Source organism: Bos indicus, chromosome 2 (assembly GCF_029378745.1).
Source record: "Bos indicus isolate NIAB-ARS_2022 breed Sahiwal x Tharparkar chromosome 2, NIAB-ARS_B.indTharparkar_mat_pri_1.0, whole genome shotgun sequence".
Taxonomy (NCBI): Eukaryota; Metazoa; Chordata; class Mammalia; order Artiodactyla; family Bovidae; genus Bos; species Bos indicus.
In genome coordinates this window covers 71,804,758-71,822,812 of record NC_091761.1, presented here as the reverse complement: position 1 = coordinate 71,822,812, position 18,055 = coordinate 71,804,758, and the positions used below count along the sequence as shown (strand labels likewise).

Genomic DNA, 18,055 nt, shown 5'->3' with positions numbered 1-18,055 from the left:
CTCCAGGCCTCCACTAAATTTTTATCAAACTGTCAACCACCTAAGCTTTCATTGAAAGCTTTCAGTTAACCCTCTGACTTTGACCCTGCATTCCCCTACCTTGCAAAGACAGTAGAAAAACTGACAATGTGAAGGAAAGAGACCATATAATTGAGAATTACTGAGGGGTCAAAAACGGAAAGGCTTTCTGAAATTGAATCAGCTTCTAAAAGACATTTCAATGAAAAATGTAATAGGATGGAAAAAAAAAGAGACACATTATAAAGGACATAGTTATACAATGACTATGAAGGAAAGAAGAAAGTCACTCTGTGCTCCATACTGGTCTCTGAAGAAGTCCAGCTAGTTATCCAAGGATGAAAGAGAACTGCAAGTCAGATGTTCCTTTTTCCTCTTTAAAATCAAGCCAAAACAAAATTCATTCAGCAGGTCTTTGTTATCTATTGCCTAGATATAGGAAAAAAATAAAACGCTGTCTCCAGATTATTACCTAAAATTCACTCTTCCATTATTGGGGACAATTATTTTTATCCTATTCCCACTATAGTTACTGCTATAAGTTATTTAATGTAGAAATAATAAAAAAATTTAATTACAAATAGTTAACTGAGGTTTAATTGGTTTAACTGGTATGTCACCCCACAACATGCCTAAAGATTCCAAGAGGACAGGATGGTGAATGGTATGAGGGATGATGCTTTAGCATCTCATCCTCAGTTATTACAGAGCAGTTCCCTTCCAAACAAATCTGTTTACAATTTAAAAGGCTTTCAATTAATTTTTTCAACTAAATCAAGACTCACTGAACATAATTAGAGAAGGGATGGGCTGAATCTAAAGAAAAAACATGAGATGACCTTATAATTCTTAACATTGCTGTCCAAGTTTTCTCCTGCTACTGCTAAGTCACTTCAGTCGTGTCCGACTCTGTGCGACCCCATAGACGGCAGCCCACCAGGCTCCCCCATTCCTGGGATTCTCCAGGCAAGAACACTGGAGTGGGTTGCCATTTCCTTCTCCAATGTGTGAAAGTGAAAAGTGAAAGGGAAGTCGCTCAGTCGTGCCCGACTCCTAGCGACCCCATGGACTGCAGCCCACCAGGCTCCTCTGCCCATGGGATTTTCCAGGCAAGAGTACGGGAGTGGGGTGCCATTGCCTTCATAGTGAAAGTGAAAGTGAAGTCGCTCAGCCGTGTCCGATTCTTTGCGATTCCATGGATTGCAGCCCACCAAGCTCCTCCATCCATGGACTTTTCCAGGCAAGAATACTGGAGTGGGTTGCCATTTCCTTCTCCAAAGTTTCCTCCTAAATATCTACAAATTTCACCTTTTAAAATTATATAACAAGTTTTAAGACTTCGGCACAGATAGATTTCCCAGTGAAAGAAAAGAAAAAGTATTAGCTTTGGATGGAAAACATTTCTGGGAAGTCTGGGGCTGTACGACAGGCATGCAAAGGAGATCTCTGAATACCTGGTTGTTAATATTAACATCCACGTTAGGGTGAGGAGCTGGCACAGGACTGTTTTCCATTTCAAGGTGTTTGAGCTTCTCTGAGGCATCTATGAATGCTGGAGGAAAACAAAAAAGGAAAATAGCCACTTAGTCTGCCATGCTGTCACAGCTTGTAAGTGTACAGACTCAGGCTTTCTTCACTGCCTCCCCTCAATACCAGTTACCATCAATAAAAGGTAATAATCCGTATCACCTTGGACCAGACATTCCTTCTATAACCAGGAAACTCACCATTGATTTGAGTAAGAGTTAACCTAAACAGGAACATTTCCTGTATCTGCTCTGCTCCTAAAATGCCACTCGATGTAGACTCTCCATGGCACGAGGGGTTAAGCTAGCTCACCAGCTAAAAGATTCAAAGAAAAGGCACAGAGCACCTGTGACACCACCCTTCCTTCCTAAGTACAACCCAAGCTCCTCCTGCAAAACCTTAGCACCTAGCTGTTTCTTCTCCTTGTTTCCTGACTGTATGGGGCCTAAAACTAAACTGATGAAGAACACACATTTATTAACTCACTGACTCAACCTATCACATACTGGTGACACCAGTCAGGTGTGATGCAGGACAAGCATCTTATCTTCACTACCTGCAACCAGGCTGTACAATACAAGTAAAATCCTCCAACCACTGAAAAGATGATACATTAAATACAATGAATTCTATTTCCACTAACAACTGTTAGGTGTTCTTATTGTGCAGGAATCAATTTGGTAGGAATTTGAATTTATACATTGTCCAAATAACCAAAAAAGCTACTGAATGCTAAATAATTTCTAAGCAATCAAGGAGAAGAAAGGAGGGAAAACTATGAAGTCATTTCCTCTCAGTCAGAGAGATCTTCTAAAGTGTTCATCAATTAACTCTGTAAATCTGGCCCTTGGCTACACATTAGAATCAGGTTGGGAACTTTTAAGATACACTGATCCCAGAGCTGACCCTAGAATAACAATATCAGATTTCTGAAGGCAGTTTTATGGCACTAGGAGTTTTTTTTTTTTTTTTTTTTTAATTGAAGGCTAATTATTTCACAATACTGTAGTGTTTTTTGCCATACATTGACATGAATCAGCCATGGGTGTGTACATGTGTCCCCCACCCTGAACCCCTCCTTCCATTTCCCTCCCCATCCCATCCCTCAGGGTTCTCCCAGTGCACCAGCTTTGAGTGGCACTTGTAGTTTTTAAAACCCTCTAGGTGATTTTAATGTACAATCAAAACAGAATCACTAATTCAACATTAATCACAAAGTCTTCCATATTCATTTTCTTACTTAATTGCCACCTCTTGCTTTTCTTATGCTTCAAATGATTTGACACTAAATTTTAACATGATGATGCTGGGACCACAACACTTCAGCTTATGCTGTTAAATTAATACTGCTGGCTTGTGCTGGTGAGGGAGAACTGGTTAAAATAAAGCTTATTCTACTATTTCTGTTTGGCTGAGAAATATCCTGAGACTGTAGGCTAAATGCTTTTCTTTCTTATGTTACTATTTATTAACTATTTACCTAAGTCAATCAGGGTTTTGACATCATCACCAAAAGAAAATATAGAATAAATTGGACACCAAGATTCATATCTTGGTATAAGACCTTAATTCTTAATATCAAAATGCTCTAGCTTCATTGATTGACACTGAGCAAATGTTCTGAGTCTCAACTGGATAAGTCTTACTAATGAAACCCCTACATGATTCAAGAATTTCTTCTGTCATAACTTCCAACAGTATTTAAGCGCTGCCTGAATAGTTTCTGTAATGGAGCCCACTCACTGTAAGATATCTATGTCTGATATATGGCAAGAACAGTTTAAAAGATTCTTCCCTAAACTCATTTCAATTTGGCTTTGCTATATTTTCAAACTGCTGATTGAAGATTCAGTAAGAAAGTGACATAAATTCCCTGATATAAAAGGCTTCTGAGTATTTGAAACTATTAAGTCTCATTTGGTCTTGTCCTTTCTAAGCATCCTTAGTTTGTTCTACCAAATTCCTCAAAATCAATATAATCTCCTAGAAAGTATGTATTAAATAAACGTTGATTGTTCATACAACACTACTGCAGTGCTGAAAGAATTTTAAACACTTTTCAAATCCAGATAACTGTTGTTGTTATTCAGTTGCTTCGTGGTGTCCAACTCTTTGCAACCCCATGGACTGCAGCACACTAGGCTTCCCTGTCCTTCACCATCTTCTGGAGCTTGCTCAAACTCATGTTCACTGACTCAGTGTTGCCATCGAACCATCTCATCCTCTATTGTCCCCTTCTCCTCCCGCCTTCAATCTTTCCCAGCATGAGAGTCTTTTCTAATGAGTTGACTCTTTGCATCAGGTGGCCAAAGTGTTGGAGCTTCAACTTCAGCATCAGTCCTTCCAATGAATGGTCAGGATTGATTTCCTTTAGGATTGACTGATTTGATCTACCTACAGTCCTAGGGACTCTCAAGAGTCTTCTCCAACACCACAGCTCAAAAGCATCAATTTTCTGGTGTTCAGTCTTCTTTACGGTCCAACTCTTGCATCTATACATGACTACTGGAAAATTCATAGCTTTGACTAGACAGACCTTTGTCGGCAAAGTAATGTCTCAGTTTTTTAATATGCTATCTCAGTTTGTCACAGATTTTCTTCCAAATTAATTAATTAAATTAAAATTTTAATTTAAGCATCTTTTAATACATACAATGGACAGACATAAAATGAAAATAGAATCAATGTTGCCATTCTATAAAGGAGACTTTTTATTTTAATCCCGAAAATACTTCACATTAAGCTAGTCTTACTTCTGGCTGGATCTAAACACTGATGGCCTCTATCTGTTACATATCACATCTTTCTAGTGACAAAGAGTGACTATTTCTAACAAGAGACAGAGTCCAGAGCAAGGCTGTGAAAACTGGAAAATAACCAAAAACAATTGCTGCAAAAAAAGTACATGAGAAATATTGGCATTCGTTGGAGATACTGTGGGTTCAGCTCTGGATCACCACAGTGAAGTGAGTCATGTGAATTGCCTGGTTTCCCAGTGCATGTAAGTTATGTTTGTACTATATTGTAGTCTACTTATTAAACATGCAATAGCATTATGTTTAAAAAAATAATGTGCATACTTTAGTTAAAAAATACTTTATTGCTAAAAAATGCTACCCATTACCTGACAATATACGGTTGCCACAAACTGTCATTTTGCAAAAAAGCACAATATTTGCAAAGTAAAATAAAACAAGGTGCTCTGAGTAACAGAGATGTTTTCTTAACCCGATAACTCTTACTTTTAAAAAATCAAATTAGAACATCATTCTGAAATTATGAATAAATCAAAGCTAATTTATGTTTGACACCACCCTTATGGCAGAAAGTGAGGAGGAACTAAAAAGTCTCTTGATGAAAGTAAAAGTGGAGAGTGAAAAAGTTGGCTTAAAGCTGAACATTCAGAAAACTAAGATCATGGCATCTGGTCCCATCACTTCATGGGAAATAGATGGGGAAACAGTGGAAACAGTGTCAGACTTTATTTTTGGGGGCTCCAAAATCTATGCAGATGGTGACTGCAGCCATGAAATTAAAAGACGCTTACTCCTTGGAAGGAAAGTTATGACCAACCTAGGCAGCATATTCAAAAGCAGAGACATTACTTTGCCAACAAAGGTCCGTCTAGTCAAGGCTATGGTTTTTTTCCAGTGGTCATGTATGGATGTGAGAGTTGGACTGTAAAGAAAGCTGAGCGCCAAAGAACTGATGTTTTTGAACTATGGTATTGGAGAAGACTCTTGAGAGTCCCTTGGACTGCAAGGAGATCCAACCAGTCCATTCTAAAGGAGGTCAGTCCTGGGTGTTCTTTGGAAGGAATGATGCTAAAGCTGAAACTCCAGTACTTTGGCCACCTCATGCGAAGAGTTGACTCACTGGAAAAGATTCTGATGCTGGGAGGGATTGGGGGCAGGAGGAGAAGGGGACGACACAGGATGAGATGGCTGGATGGCATCACCGACTCGATGGACTTGAGTTTGAGTGAACTCTGGGAGTTGGCAATGAACAGGGAGGCCTGGCGTGCTGCAATTCATGGGGTCGCAAAGAGTTGGACATGATTGAGCAACTGAACTGAACTGAACTGAATTTATGTTTCCCAGACCTCAGACTCAGAAAAACAATTTAAATATGGTAGCTGTCAATAAAAACATAATATATAACATGCCAAAACATTTAACAGTGCATTTGTAGTAGTTACTTCAGGAACAAAAGAACAGATTTTTTAAACCAACTGAAAGTGAAAGTCAAGCTGCTGAGTCGTGTCCAACTCTTTTGTGACCCCGTGGACTGTAGCCCACCAGGCTCCTCCATCCATGGGATTCTCCAGGCAAGAATACTGGAGTGGGTTGCCATTTCCTTCTCCAGGGGATCTTCCTGACCCAGGGATAGAACCCAGGTCTCCCGCATTGCTGGCAGATGCTTTAACCTCTGAGCCACCAGGAAAGCCCACTACCAGCAGTAATTCAGCATGTTCTATGAACCAGAAGCACTGTGAAATTTTTCATCACATCTTTCTAAATTACTAAATCCTACTGCTGTATTTTACACTCTTCAGAGAGAACAGCATACTCACTGGCAATTTTCTATAAGTTGTTTAAAAGACGGTGCTTAATTTTAGAAAAAGAAATCAAAATTGCCAAGAGCCATGTAAACATAAGCTGCTTTTAAATGATCACACTTACACTGAAATTCAACAGAAAGCTTTTGTTTAAAGACAGTTATGTTTTAATATCAAACCAAACTCACAAATAGATAGAAATATGTGCAATTTCTTATTTCCTTTTAACCTTTTAAAAAGTTAAGGAGAGCAGCATTCTTTCTTGATTATTTATTTTTGTGGGTCTGGGCAACAACAGCTCTCATTAATAACAAAATATTTCCTATGCACTAAAGGAATGTCCAAACATTTGTTCAATCCTGTGCCCTAGATAATCTCTAAGGAAACATTTTTCTCTTGATTTTCACTCAAGAAACAAAAAGAAAATTTGAAAATTAAAAAATGTTTAATGACTTATAAATGACACAAATGTTTAATGGTATCAGTTATGTGATCTTAAACATTTCAATGGACGCTTAAGCCAAAAAGACAAGAAGGCATAACACTAAATTATGTTTAATATTTAAATTATGTTTAATGTTTAAATTAAATTATGTTTTATGTTTAAATTATGTTTAATGTCTATTCTACATTAAAATTTCAAATTCAACTGCTGCTGCATAAAATACTCTTGAAGTGACTGACAAACAGCTCATTTCAAAAGACATAGACTACTGTCACTGATATCACACAGAACATTTACTCACTCCTGCACTCACCTTCAGGTCCCTCTAACCCAGCCTGCCTGGTGGCTGTGCTCACTTCACCTGGGGCTTGGGAGGTGTCCATGGTGTCAGGTGCCCCAGCTACCTCATTAATGGTTGTTTCCAGTAAGTCTGGACTATCTAGCAAATCAAGCTTCAGAGGCAAGCTGTAAAGGTAACAGAAAATATACTTAGATCAAGACATTTATCATGAAAAGAATTTAAAACACTAATAAAAATCTGTTGGAAAAAAAGTCATTTAAGGAAAAAAAAAATCATGTAAGAGTTCATATGCCAAGTGGTTTATTCATCTGTCAAAACCTTTGGGCAGATTCTCTTCCTTCCAAATTGGAGAAGAAGGGGCTGAATTTAGCTTCCCAACTGAAATAACCTAAGGGGAAAATAAACAATTCTCAAGATATTAGACATCAGACAACAAAAAGGCAGAAATTCTGAGATTCAGAAAACAATGAGGAGTCCTTGTTTTAAGAGAATCTCCATGTTATAATACAGAGATTACAGTGAGGTGGGGCACAGAGACGTCCTGTGGCTGACAGTCCAGGGAGACCAGGACAGCTGAAGTTCACTGGACAGGGTACCAGGCAGGAGAGAATCCTGGAGGTCTGCAGAAGGCTCCCCTCAAGATGCAGTAGGGTACTGATCAGGGAACATGTGGAAGGAAACTCCTGAGACTGGGAAAAGAACCATCCAAAAGGATTTCCTCCTTCTGTGTGGCTTCGGAAAGAATTAGTGGCACTCATGCTGGGCCACAGTGTCCTTCTTTACACACTATAAAAACACATAACAAGGGTACTGAGTATGAAAAAGATCCTGCCTCAGGAGTAGAGAATAATTTATCCAGACAGCCTTGTGACAAATCCACTTAACACATCATAAAAGAAAGAGCTGAAAGGATCAAAGTGTTTCCAAGTAATTTAACTGCATTCTAAAACAAATCTCAAGACTGAAAGGAATACAAAATGATCTGGTATCCAACAATGTAAACTTCAAAATGTCAGGTATCTAGTCAGAGATTATTAGAAATGCTAAGAGGCAGAAAAAGACATCCATACTAAAAAGAAAAATCAATCAACAGAAATCAGCATGTTAGGATTAGCAGAGAAAGACACTAAAAACTGTTATTAGAGCTGTATTTCATATGCTCAAAAAGCTAAGCAGAAATTACAACATACAAAAAAGACTCAAACCAAGATTCTAGAGATGAAAACCACAATATCTAAGATGGAAAATATATTGGGTGAGGTGGACAGCAGATTAGATTTTTTAAAAGATACTGAATTTAAAGGCACAGCAATAAAAACTATCCAAAATAAAACACACAGGGAAAAAGGATTACCTCCCAAATGAAAATGTCAGTTCTTCTTTGTGGGCCAACTTCAAGCAACCAACTACATGAATAACTGACTAGATACAGTCCTGGGGTGGTGGGGGGAGGGGCGAAAAAGGGAGGGGAGAAAAAGTATTTGAAGAAAAAGATGACTGATACTTACAAATCTGATGAAAACTATAAACCCACAGATTCAAGAATTTCAGGAAACTCTAGACACAAAAAACATGAAGAAAACTACACCAAAGCACATTGTAACCACACTGCTTAAAACCAATGATGAAAAGAAAAATTTAAAAGCAGCCAAAACATTGTACATTCAAAAAGAATAAGATAAGGAGGACAGCAGATTTCTTATCAGAAATAATGCAAACTAGAGGACAGTGGAGGAGTATCTCAAAGATATGTAAAGAATAAAAGCCTACCAATCCAAATTTTATATCCAGCCAAAAAGCTTTCAAAAACAAAGGAAAACCTATATATACACCAAAGAAAAGTGAAAACAAACATACACTCAGAGATGTGTACCCAAATGTTCATGGAGTCACTATTCATAATAGGCAAAAAAGTGGAAATGCCTATTAACTGAGGAACAGATAAATAAAACATGATCTGTCCATGCTGTTGCTGCTGCTAAGTCGCTTCAGTTGTGTCCGACTCTGTGCGATCCCATAGATGGCAGTCCACCACGCTCTGCCATCCCTGGGATTCTCCAGGCAAGAACACTGGAGTGGGTTGCCATTTCCTTCTCCAATGCACGAAAGTGAAAAGTGAAAGTGAAGACGCTCAGTCGTATCTGACTCCTAGCGACCCCATGGACTGCAGCCCACCAGGCTCCTCCATCCATGGGATTCTCCAGGCAAGAGCACTGGAGTGGGTTGCCATTGCCTTCTCCTAGCCTCCTCTGCTGCTGCTGCTGCTAAGTCGCTTCAGTGGTGTCCAACTCTGTGTGACCCCATAGACAGCAGCCCACCAGGCTTTCCCGTCCCTGGGATTTTCCAGGCAAGAACACTGAATGGCATAATAATCAGCAAGAAAAGGAGTCATGTACTGAAACACGCTATGACCCTTGAAAATACAACGTTAAGGGAAAAAAGTCAGACACAAAATACCACATATCATATGAGGCCATTTATATGAAATGTCTAGAAAAAACAAGTTCACAAACACAGAAAGTAGATTAGTGGTTGTCAGAAGCTAGAGAGGAATGGAGATTAACTGCTGTGGTTTAAGGTCTGAAATTAGGATTCCATAAAAAGGCTGTCTTGATGTCCCTGAGCCTCATGGGCCCCCAAGGCCCAACCATGAGCTTCCCAACTCTCATCAGATAGATATGCCCTCCCAGTGAAAAAGGTTCCAAAACTGTACCAGCTGCATCCTACCAGATTCTTAATCAATAAGTTTCATTTCTCTGCCAGCCTGTGAAATTATTCAGACAAGCCAATCATATCCCCTGGTGGGAAACAAGGGGTTAACTCATTCTCACATTCCTATAAAGCCTGCCTCCCAAAAAAGCCCATGTTTGTTCACTTTGCTCCCAAGAGAGACATGATGCATCCCCATTGTTGTGAGGTTTTGTCCTCCTTAGAGCCATGAGTATATATGTTTAGTAAACTGCTGTCAGGGCTGGGCATTGTATGTTGGGCCATTTAACAGTATTTAGGGTAGAGGATCCCTCCCTTACCAAAAGGGTGAGTGAGTGTGGAGAAGAACAACTGATAGTGGATATGGGGTTTCTTTTTTGTTGGTTAGTCAACAAGTTGTGTTCGACTCTTTTGCAACCCTGTGGACTGTAGGCTGCCAGGTTCCTCTATCCATAGGATTTCCCAGGCAAGAATACTAAGTGGGTTTTTTTTGGGTTTTTTTAGTGAGGGGCAAAATATTCTAAAGTAAAACTGTAATAAAGGTTGCGCAATTCTATGAAAGTGCTAAAAACACTGAATTGTTGGCTGTGAATGGGTAAACAGTATGAATTAAATCTTAAAAAAGAAGACAGACAATAGGAATTCATGACCAAAAGACCAGCACTAAAAAAATATTAAAGGGAAACATACAGGTAGAAGTAAAATGAACAATGTATTATAGGGTCTAAAACACACATAGAAGAAAAATGTTTGGCAAATGACGGTAAAAAGGCTAGGAGAGGAGAAATAGAAGCACGCTACTGTAAAGTTGTTATACTACACATGAAACAGTATAATATTCCTTGAACGTTGACTGATAAATGCTAAAGTAACCATTAAAGTTAAAAAAAAAAACACACCAAAGAGTTATAGCTAAGGAATAAGAAAAGGACATAAAGGAAATTTTTTAAAAATTAATGAAAAAAGAAGAAGATGGAAACAAGAAACATATGGGACAGACAACAAACAGCAGGATGACAGACTCAATCATACCAATAATCATATTAAAAGGAAACAGTATAAACATACCATTAAAAAAAATCAATCTCTGCAGAGACTGTCAAAAATTGCCAATGTCAGGACTTTCCTAAGTGGTCCAGTGGCTAAGACTCTGAGTTTCCAAGGCAGGGTAGCTGGGCTCAACCCCTGATCAGGGACCTAAGATGCCACATGCCACAACTAAGATCCCACGTGCCCATTAAAGAGCCAACATGCCTCAGCGAAGACCCAGTATAGTCAATAATTTGATACTTTAAAAAAATTGCCAATGTCAACTCTATTTCAAGTCATCACTGCAGAGGATTGGGAAAAGTTTTCAATTAACAATAACTGTGCCATGGATAAACCTCATTGACTATACTGCCACTGTGCAAAGATGAAACATAACAATTTTCAAATGCAGAGACTATCAGTTAAAATTTAAAAAGCAAAACCCAGTTATGTGGTGCCTACATGAAACAATTTAATTATGAAGAAACAAATTAACAAAGATAAAAAATAAAAGGACAGAAAAAGATACACTATGCTAACACTAGTCAAAAGAAAGCTACAGTGAACATATTGATATCAAAGTAGAGTTAAGAGCAAAGAATAGTACTTAAAATGAAGATGATCACTTCATAAGGATAAAGGGGTCATTTAATCAAGAGAACATAAAAATCCTAAATATTTATTAACTTAATGGCGGCATTTTAAAATGCATGAAAAAAAATAAAATAAAATAAAATGCATGGAGCGAAAACTGAAAGAACTGCAAAGAGTAACAAACAAATCAATTATGGTTGGAGATTTCAACACCCTTCTTTCAATAAGTGATAGAACAGAAAATCAGCAAGGATATAGTGGATGTGAACATCACTAACCACCAACTTTACTTGACTGACATTTAGAAAATACTCTACCCAAAACATCAAAACACATGATCTTAAGGGCATACAGAATAATCACTAAGACAGGTCATACTCTGGGCCATAAAACAAGAGTTAAATTCAAAAGGACTCAAATCATACAAAGTATGTATGTTCTTTGACTGGAACATAAATTATAAATCAAAACAAAAAGTTCCTTGGAAAATCGCCAAATATTTGGAAACTATATAATGTACTTCTAAATAACCACTGGATCAAAAAAGATATGAAAAGGAAAATTAGAAAAGAATTTTAAACTAATGAAAGCAAAAGCATAACACATCAAAAAAAAAAAAGCGCATAACACATCTGTATTTGTAGGATTCTACTAAAATAATAATTAGAGGAATACTTATAATATTAAACATCTACATTAGAACAAAGTTTTCAAATCAATGACCTCAGTTTATACCTTGATAAATTACAAAAAGAGCATATTAAATGCAAAGGAAGAGGAAGGCAAGAAATAATAAAGATAAAAGGAAAAATAATAGAGAAAATGAATTAAACTGAGAACTAGTTCTTTGAGCTCAATGTAATAATTGATTTATGTATTAATAATTTGTAGCTAGACTGATAAAAAGAAAAATAAGAATATGTATATACAATATCAGGAATGGGAATAGTGACATCACTACAGACACTACAAACATTAACAAGATAGAAGGGAATATTATGAATTGTACACCAATAAACTCAACAACTTAGACGATACGCAAAAATTCCTTGAAAGCCACAAACCACCACAGCTCACTCCAGGAAAACAGAAAGTCTGAATAGATGCAGAAAAGTATAGACATTAACTGGTAATTAAAAATCTTCTCACAAAGAGAAGCTCAGACCCAGAGAACCTCGTGAAAAATTCTATCAAATATTTAAAAGAAGAAATAATTCTAACCATCAACAAACTATTTTACAAATAGAGGAAAGGCAACATTCTCCAAGTCATTCTATGAGCCCATGATTATCCTGACAGTGGAGCAATACCAAACATACAACAAGAAATCAAGCAAGGAAGAAAAAGGACTGTCCACCATGATCAACTGGGACTTTTCACAGGAATGCAAAGTTAGTTTAACATTCCAAAATCAATTAATGTAATACTACATATTAATAGAAACAAACCACATGATCATCTCAATAGATACAGAAAAAGCATGTGACAAAATCCAACAACACTAATGGTAAAACTCTCAACAAACTAAGAATAGATAAGAATATCTTCAAACTGATAAAGGAAATACACACACAAAAAAATCAACAGCTAACATTACATTGGGGCTTCCCTGGTGGCTCAGACGGTAAAGAATCCACCTGCAATGTGGGAGGCCTGGGTTCAATCCCTGGGTTGGGAAGATCCCCTGGATGAGGGCATGACAACCCACCCCAGTGTTCTTGCCTGCAGAGTTCCATGGACAGAGAAGCCTGGTGGGTTTATGGGGTCACAACTAAGCACAGCATAGTACAACATTACACTGAATGATGAATGACCAAATTATTTCTCTTGTAAGTCAGAAACAAGACAAAGATTCCACTCTTATCACTTCTATTCAACAATACACAGAAGGTTTTAAAAGGTGCAGTAAGAAAAAAAGGCAGAGTAAATTAAGGGCCCAAACTAGAAAGAAAGAGATACAAAGGAAGAGGTTTTTATGTGCAGATGACAGAATCCTGTATGTAGAAAAGTCAATGGAATCCACAAAACGCTCCTGGAAAGTAATAAACAAGTTCAGCAAGGAGGCAGGACACAAGATCAACACACAAAATTCAATTATGCCTATACACTAGCAATGAACAATAGAAAACTGAGATTACAATAATTCTGTTACTATTATTAAAATAATTGTTACCATCAAAAGAATAAAAACAGGAATAAATTTAATAAAGGATATGCAGAGCTTGTTGGGCTTCCCACATGGCACTTGTGGTAAAGAACCCTCGTGCCAATGCAGCAAACACAAGAGACTTGGATTCAATCCCTGGGTAGGAAAGATCCCCTGGAGAAAAGTATGGCAACCCACTCCAGTATTCTTGCCTGGAGAACTCCATAGACAGAGGAACCTGGCAGGTTCGAGTCCATAAGGTCGAAAAAGCTGGACATGACTGAAGTGATTGAGCACACATGCAGAGCTTATACACTTAAAACTATAATAAATAAAGGATATCTAAATAAACAGAAAGACACTTTATACTTTATGTTCATGAATTAGATGAAAAAAATGTGAAAATTCAGAAGCTAGAACAACCAAGTGCATTCTGGAAAAGAAGAAAATTGGAGGATATATACTGCAACTTGCTATAAAACCACAGTTATTAAGACAGTGTGGTATTGGCACAAAAATAGGTATGTAGGGGGTTCCCTAGTGGCTCAGTGGTGAAGAATCCGCCTGCCAAGACAGGAGACATGGGTTTGATCCTTGGTCTGAGAAGATCCCATATGCCACAGAGCAACTCAGCCCCTGCACCACAACTACTGAGCCTGTGTTCTAGAGCCTGGGAACCACAACTACTGGGCCCATGTACTCAACTACTGAAGCCCACGTGCCTAGAACCCATGCTCCACAACAAAAGAAGCCACCATAATGAGAAACCCAAGCACCATAATAAAGAATACAACTAGCTCACCACAACTAGTGAAAGCCTGTGCAGCAATGAAGACCCAGCACAGCCAAAAATAAATAAATAAATTTTTTAATAGATATGTAAATCAACAGAATGAAATTGAGAGTTCGGAATTCATAATGCTTATGGTTGATTTTTGCCAAGACAAATCAATGCATAAAAGAATAGGCATTCAACAACTGGTGTCAAAACAACTAAAAATACATGCAAAAATGTGAATTTAGACCCTTACCTCACACGACACAAAAGTTAAATCAACATGGATAACACACTGAAATGTTAAGAGCTGAAACAATAAATATCTGAAAAAAACACAGGAGGAAAAGATCTTTGTGATTTGGGTTTGGCAAAATGTTCTCAGATATGATACCAAAGGTACCACCCATAAAAAAAAAAAATGGGAAATTGGACTTCATCACAATGTAATGCTTGAGCTTCAAAAAAACACTGTTGATTGAAATGAAGAGAGAAGTCACAGATGAAATGAAAAATTTTGCAAATCAGTCTCTCATAAGGAACTGGTATCCAACATATACAAAGAACTCTTAATATCAAAAAGATAAATAACTCATATAAAAATGAGCAAAAGTTTCAAATAGACATTCCTGCAAAGACAATCAATCGATTAATGGCTGACAAGCACATGAAAAGATGCTCAACATCAGTAGCCCTCTGGAAAATGCAACTCAAAACAAGGAAATGCCACTATTCACTCTCTTAAACAGCTGTAATCAAAAAGACAGAAAATCACAAATGTTGGCTAGGATGTGAAGACCTGGAACATTCAAGCATTTCCTCTCCGGAAAAACGTTGTCAATTCCTTTAAAAGTTAAAATATAAATTCACCATACAACCCAGCAATTTCCCTCCTAGGAGTCTATTCAAGAGAAATGACATTTTATGTCCACACTAAGATATGTACAGGAATGCTTATAACATTATTGACAGCCAGAACATGGAAAAAATACAAATTTCCAACAACTGGTGAATGTATAAACAAAACACTGTATATCCATAAAATGCATTATTAATCAGCAACTGAAAGGAGCACATTAGAATACATGGATAAATCTGAAAATTATTCTAGAAAACCAGACATAAAACCTTGTATACTGTATAATTTCATTCATACAAAATGTCTAGGAAAGTAAAATTTATAAAGACTGAACTTTTGGAGATCATGAAAATGTTCTAAAACTAGACTGTAGTGATTGTACAATTTTATACATTTCTAAAAATCATGGACTTGTACATTTACCATAAATGAACTTTTAAATTTTATTTACTTTTTGGCCAAGCTGGGTCTTTGTGGCTGCTCTCGACCTTTCTCTAATCACAGAAAGCGAGCGTCACTCTCTAGCTAAGGTACATGGGCTCCTCATTGCGGCGGCTTACGTTGTGGAGTACAGGCTCTGCTGTGCTCAGGCTTGAATAGCTGCGGTTCACAAGCCCTAGGGCACGGATTCAATAGTTGTGGTGCATGAGCTTAGTAGCTTCACGGCATGTGGAACCTTCGAGGACCAGAAATTGAAACTTGTATTCCTTGCCTTGGCAGGCAGATCCTTAATCACTGGACCACCAGGGAAGTCCCAATAAATGAATTTTATAATGTGTACAAACATTTTTAAATATGTAAAAACCTTAGTCAAATTTAGGATTTCAAAACTAAAAATAATCTAGTTCAATTTGAAACAACAAAGTTGCAGGATACAACATCAATATACAAAAATCAACTATGTATCTTTATTCATGAAATGAACAACAGGAAAATGAAATACGAAAACAATTCATGGACTTCCCTGGCAGTCCAGCAGTTAAGACTCCACTTAAAGGGGTGTAGGTTCGATCCCTGGTCAGGGAACTAAAATCCTGCATGCTGCGAAGTACAGCCAAACGGTAAAAAAAAAAAAAAAAATCATCTAGAGCAAGTATTCTAACAGTTATGTTTTTTATAATTTTATTTATTTATTTGGCTGTGCTGGGTCTTCGCTGCTGTGCAGGCTTTTCTCTAATAATGGCGAGTGGGGGCTACCCTCTAGTTGCAGTGCAGAGGCTTCTCCTTGTGGTGGCTTCTCTTATTGTGGAGCGTGGGCTCTAGGGCGAGCGGGCTTCAGTAGCTGTGGTTCCTAGGCTCTAGAGCACAGCCTCCACAGATGGGGAACACGGGCTTAGTTGCTCCATGGCATGTGGGATCCTCCCAGACCAGGGATCGAATCCATGTCTCCTGCATTGGAAGATGGATTCTTTACCACTGAGCCATCAGGGAAGCCCTCCAACAGTTTTTTAAAGAACAAGATTTTCAATTTATCTGCTGTGGCAAAGTTCAAAGGTCAATGTAGACATTTTTATTTTCTTGACCTAATACTGAGTGAGGCGGAAGGAAACAAACTGCCACTGCTGCCTGCCTTCCTAGAGGAATGAAGGCCGTGCTTTAATCACTCTGGGTCTGGGACACAAATAAGAAAAAAAAAAAAACTTTCAAAAATTGATGAGAGAGACAGTAAGAACAAAGAGAGCTTCTTTGCAAGTCAAGACCGCTGTGTCCCAGTCCTATCTCTGCAACCACGTGGCTGTACACTTTCAAACAGCTTCCTTCACTGTGGTCATCAACATGTGTTCTACAGAGCCCAAAGGATTTCAGACTCAAATGAGCTACACAGAAAGTGGAGCAGATGGTAGAGTTTTGGTTTCCCCTGGTAACTTTTTAATGAGATTTTATTTGGAATTCCCAGATAAATTTAATTAGAAGGGTTTCTCACTTGGAACTCACTTGGAAACCATGGGAGTAAAGGTACTTCAGGCACTTTTCAACAGTTGTAAAAATCTATTAGTGTAAAACCATCTATTCAGCTCATTTTCAAGTCTTTTTGTACTTCTCCAATGGTTATCCTTTCTAAATGTGAATCAGTGCAACTTGAGAGGCTTTTTTCTTTTTAAATAAGGTTAACAACATCAAGAGAAGAGATGATGGTGGTGACGAGGAAGAGATGAAACAAAAATGATAGAATACAGGAGTTTGTTGAAGCTGACTGATGAGAATGCCGTGGTTCACCATATGTTGGACCTATATATAATCTTGAAATTTTCACCATAAATTTTAAAAAATATGGATACAAATATTTTTGGACAAAATAATATAAGAATTGGTAGTTCATTTCCTGTGGTCCTAAGATGGACATATGATAGAAATTTTTTATTTTAACTACACCCATATGTCTTAGCCTGTTCAGGCTACATTAACAGAAATACCATAGACTGGGTAGCTTATTAACAACAGAACTTTATTTCTCCCAGTTCTAGTCTAGTTCTAGACTTGTTGCCAAGTCTTACCAGCACATACAGTATTTGGTGAGGGCCCTCTTTTTAGTTTAGAGACTATCTGTTTGCTGCGTCCTCATGTGGCAGAAAGAAATGAGGGAGCACTCTGGGGTCTCTTTTACAAGGGCACTAATCCCATTCACCAGGGCTTAAGTCCACCTTCATCAAATCACTTCCCAAAGGTCTTACCTCCAAATACCATCAGACTGGGGACTAGATCTCAACGTATGAATTTTGGAGGGACACAAATAGTCCACAGTACTCAAAAGTAAGATTAAAAGCTTCATGAATCAGAAATGAAATAGAAGTTCATATCTAAAAGAATGTTGAATTATTTTGGAATTTCTGAAGAAAAATGGTTTAAAAGCACGCATGTTATGGGTTAAACTGTGCCCCACCCCAAATTCATATGCATAAGTCCTCATGCTCATGATCTTGGATTGGGATTTTACTTGGAAATACATTTCCAGGTATACATTGCTTAGGTCAAGATGAGATCATACTCAAGTCAAGTGGGCCTTAGGAAGCATCATTATGAAAAAAGCTAATGGAAGTGATGGAATTCCAGCTGAGCTATTTCAAATCCTAAAAGGTGATGCTGTAAAAGTGCT

At 37.8% G+C, this 18,055-nt stretch overlaps 1 protein-coding gene and 1 non-coding gene across 4 annotated transcripts in view; both read right to left on the bottom strand.

The window, feature by feature from the left end:
* EPB41L5 (erythrocyte membrane protein band 4.1 like 5) overlaps positions 1-18,055 on the bottom strand; it is a 169,233-nt gene that overhangs the window by 43,882 nt on the left and 107,296 nt on the right. For all 3 annotated transcript variants that reach the window (XM_019973958.2, XM_019973967.2, XM_070768966.1), the window contains 2 exons: positions 6,862-7,013; positions 1,473-1,570 (listed from right to left, as the gene is read on the bottom strand). In XM_019973958.2, the coding sequence (XP_019829517.1) occupies positions 1,473-1,570; positions 6,862-7,013 (250 nt within the window). The remainder of the gene's footprint in view (positions 1-1,472; positions 1,571-6,861; positions 7,014-18,055) is intronic.
* LOC139179305 (U4 spliceosomal RNA) lies at positions 10,837-10,974 on the bottom strand. The gene has a single exon (XR_011563661.1). It is a non-coding gene; the product is annotated as a U4 spliceosomal RNA (small nuclear RNA).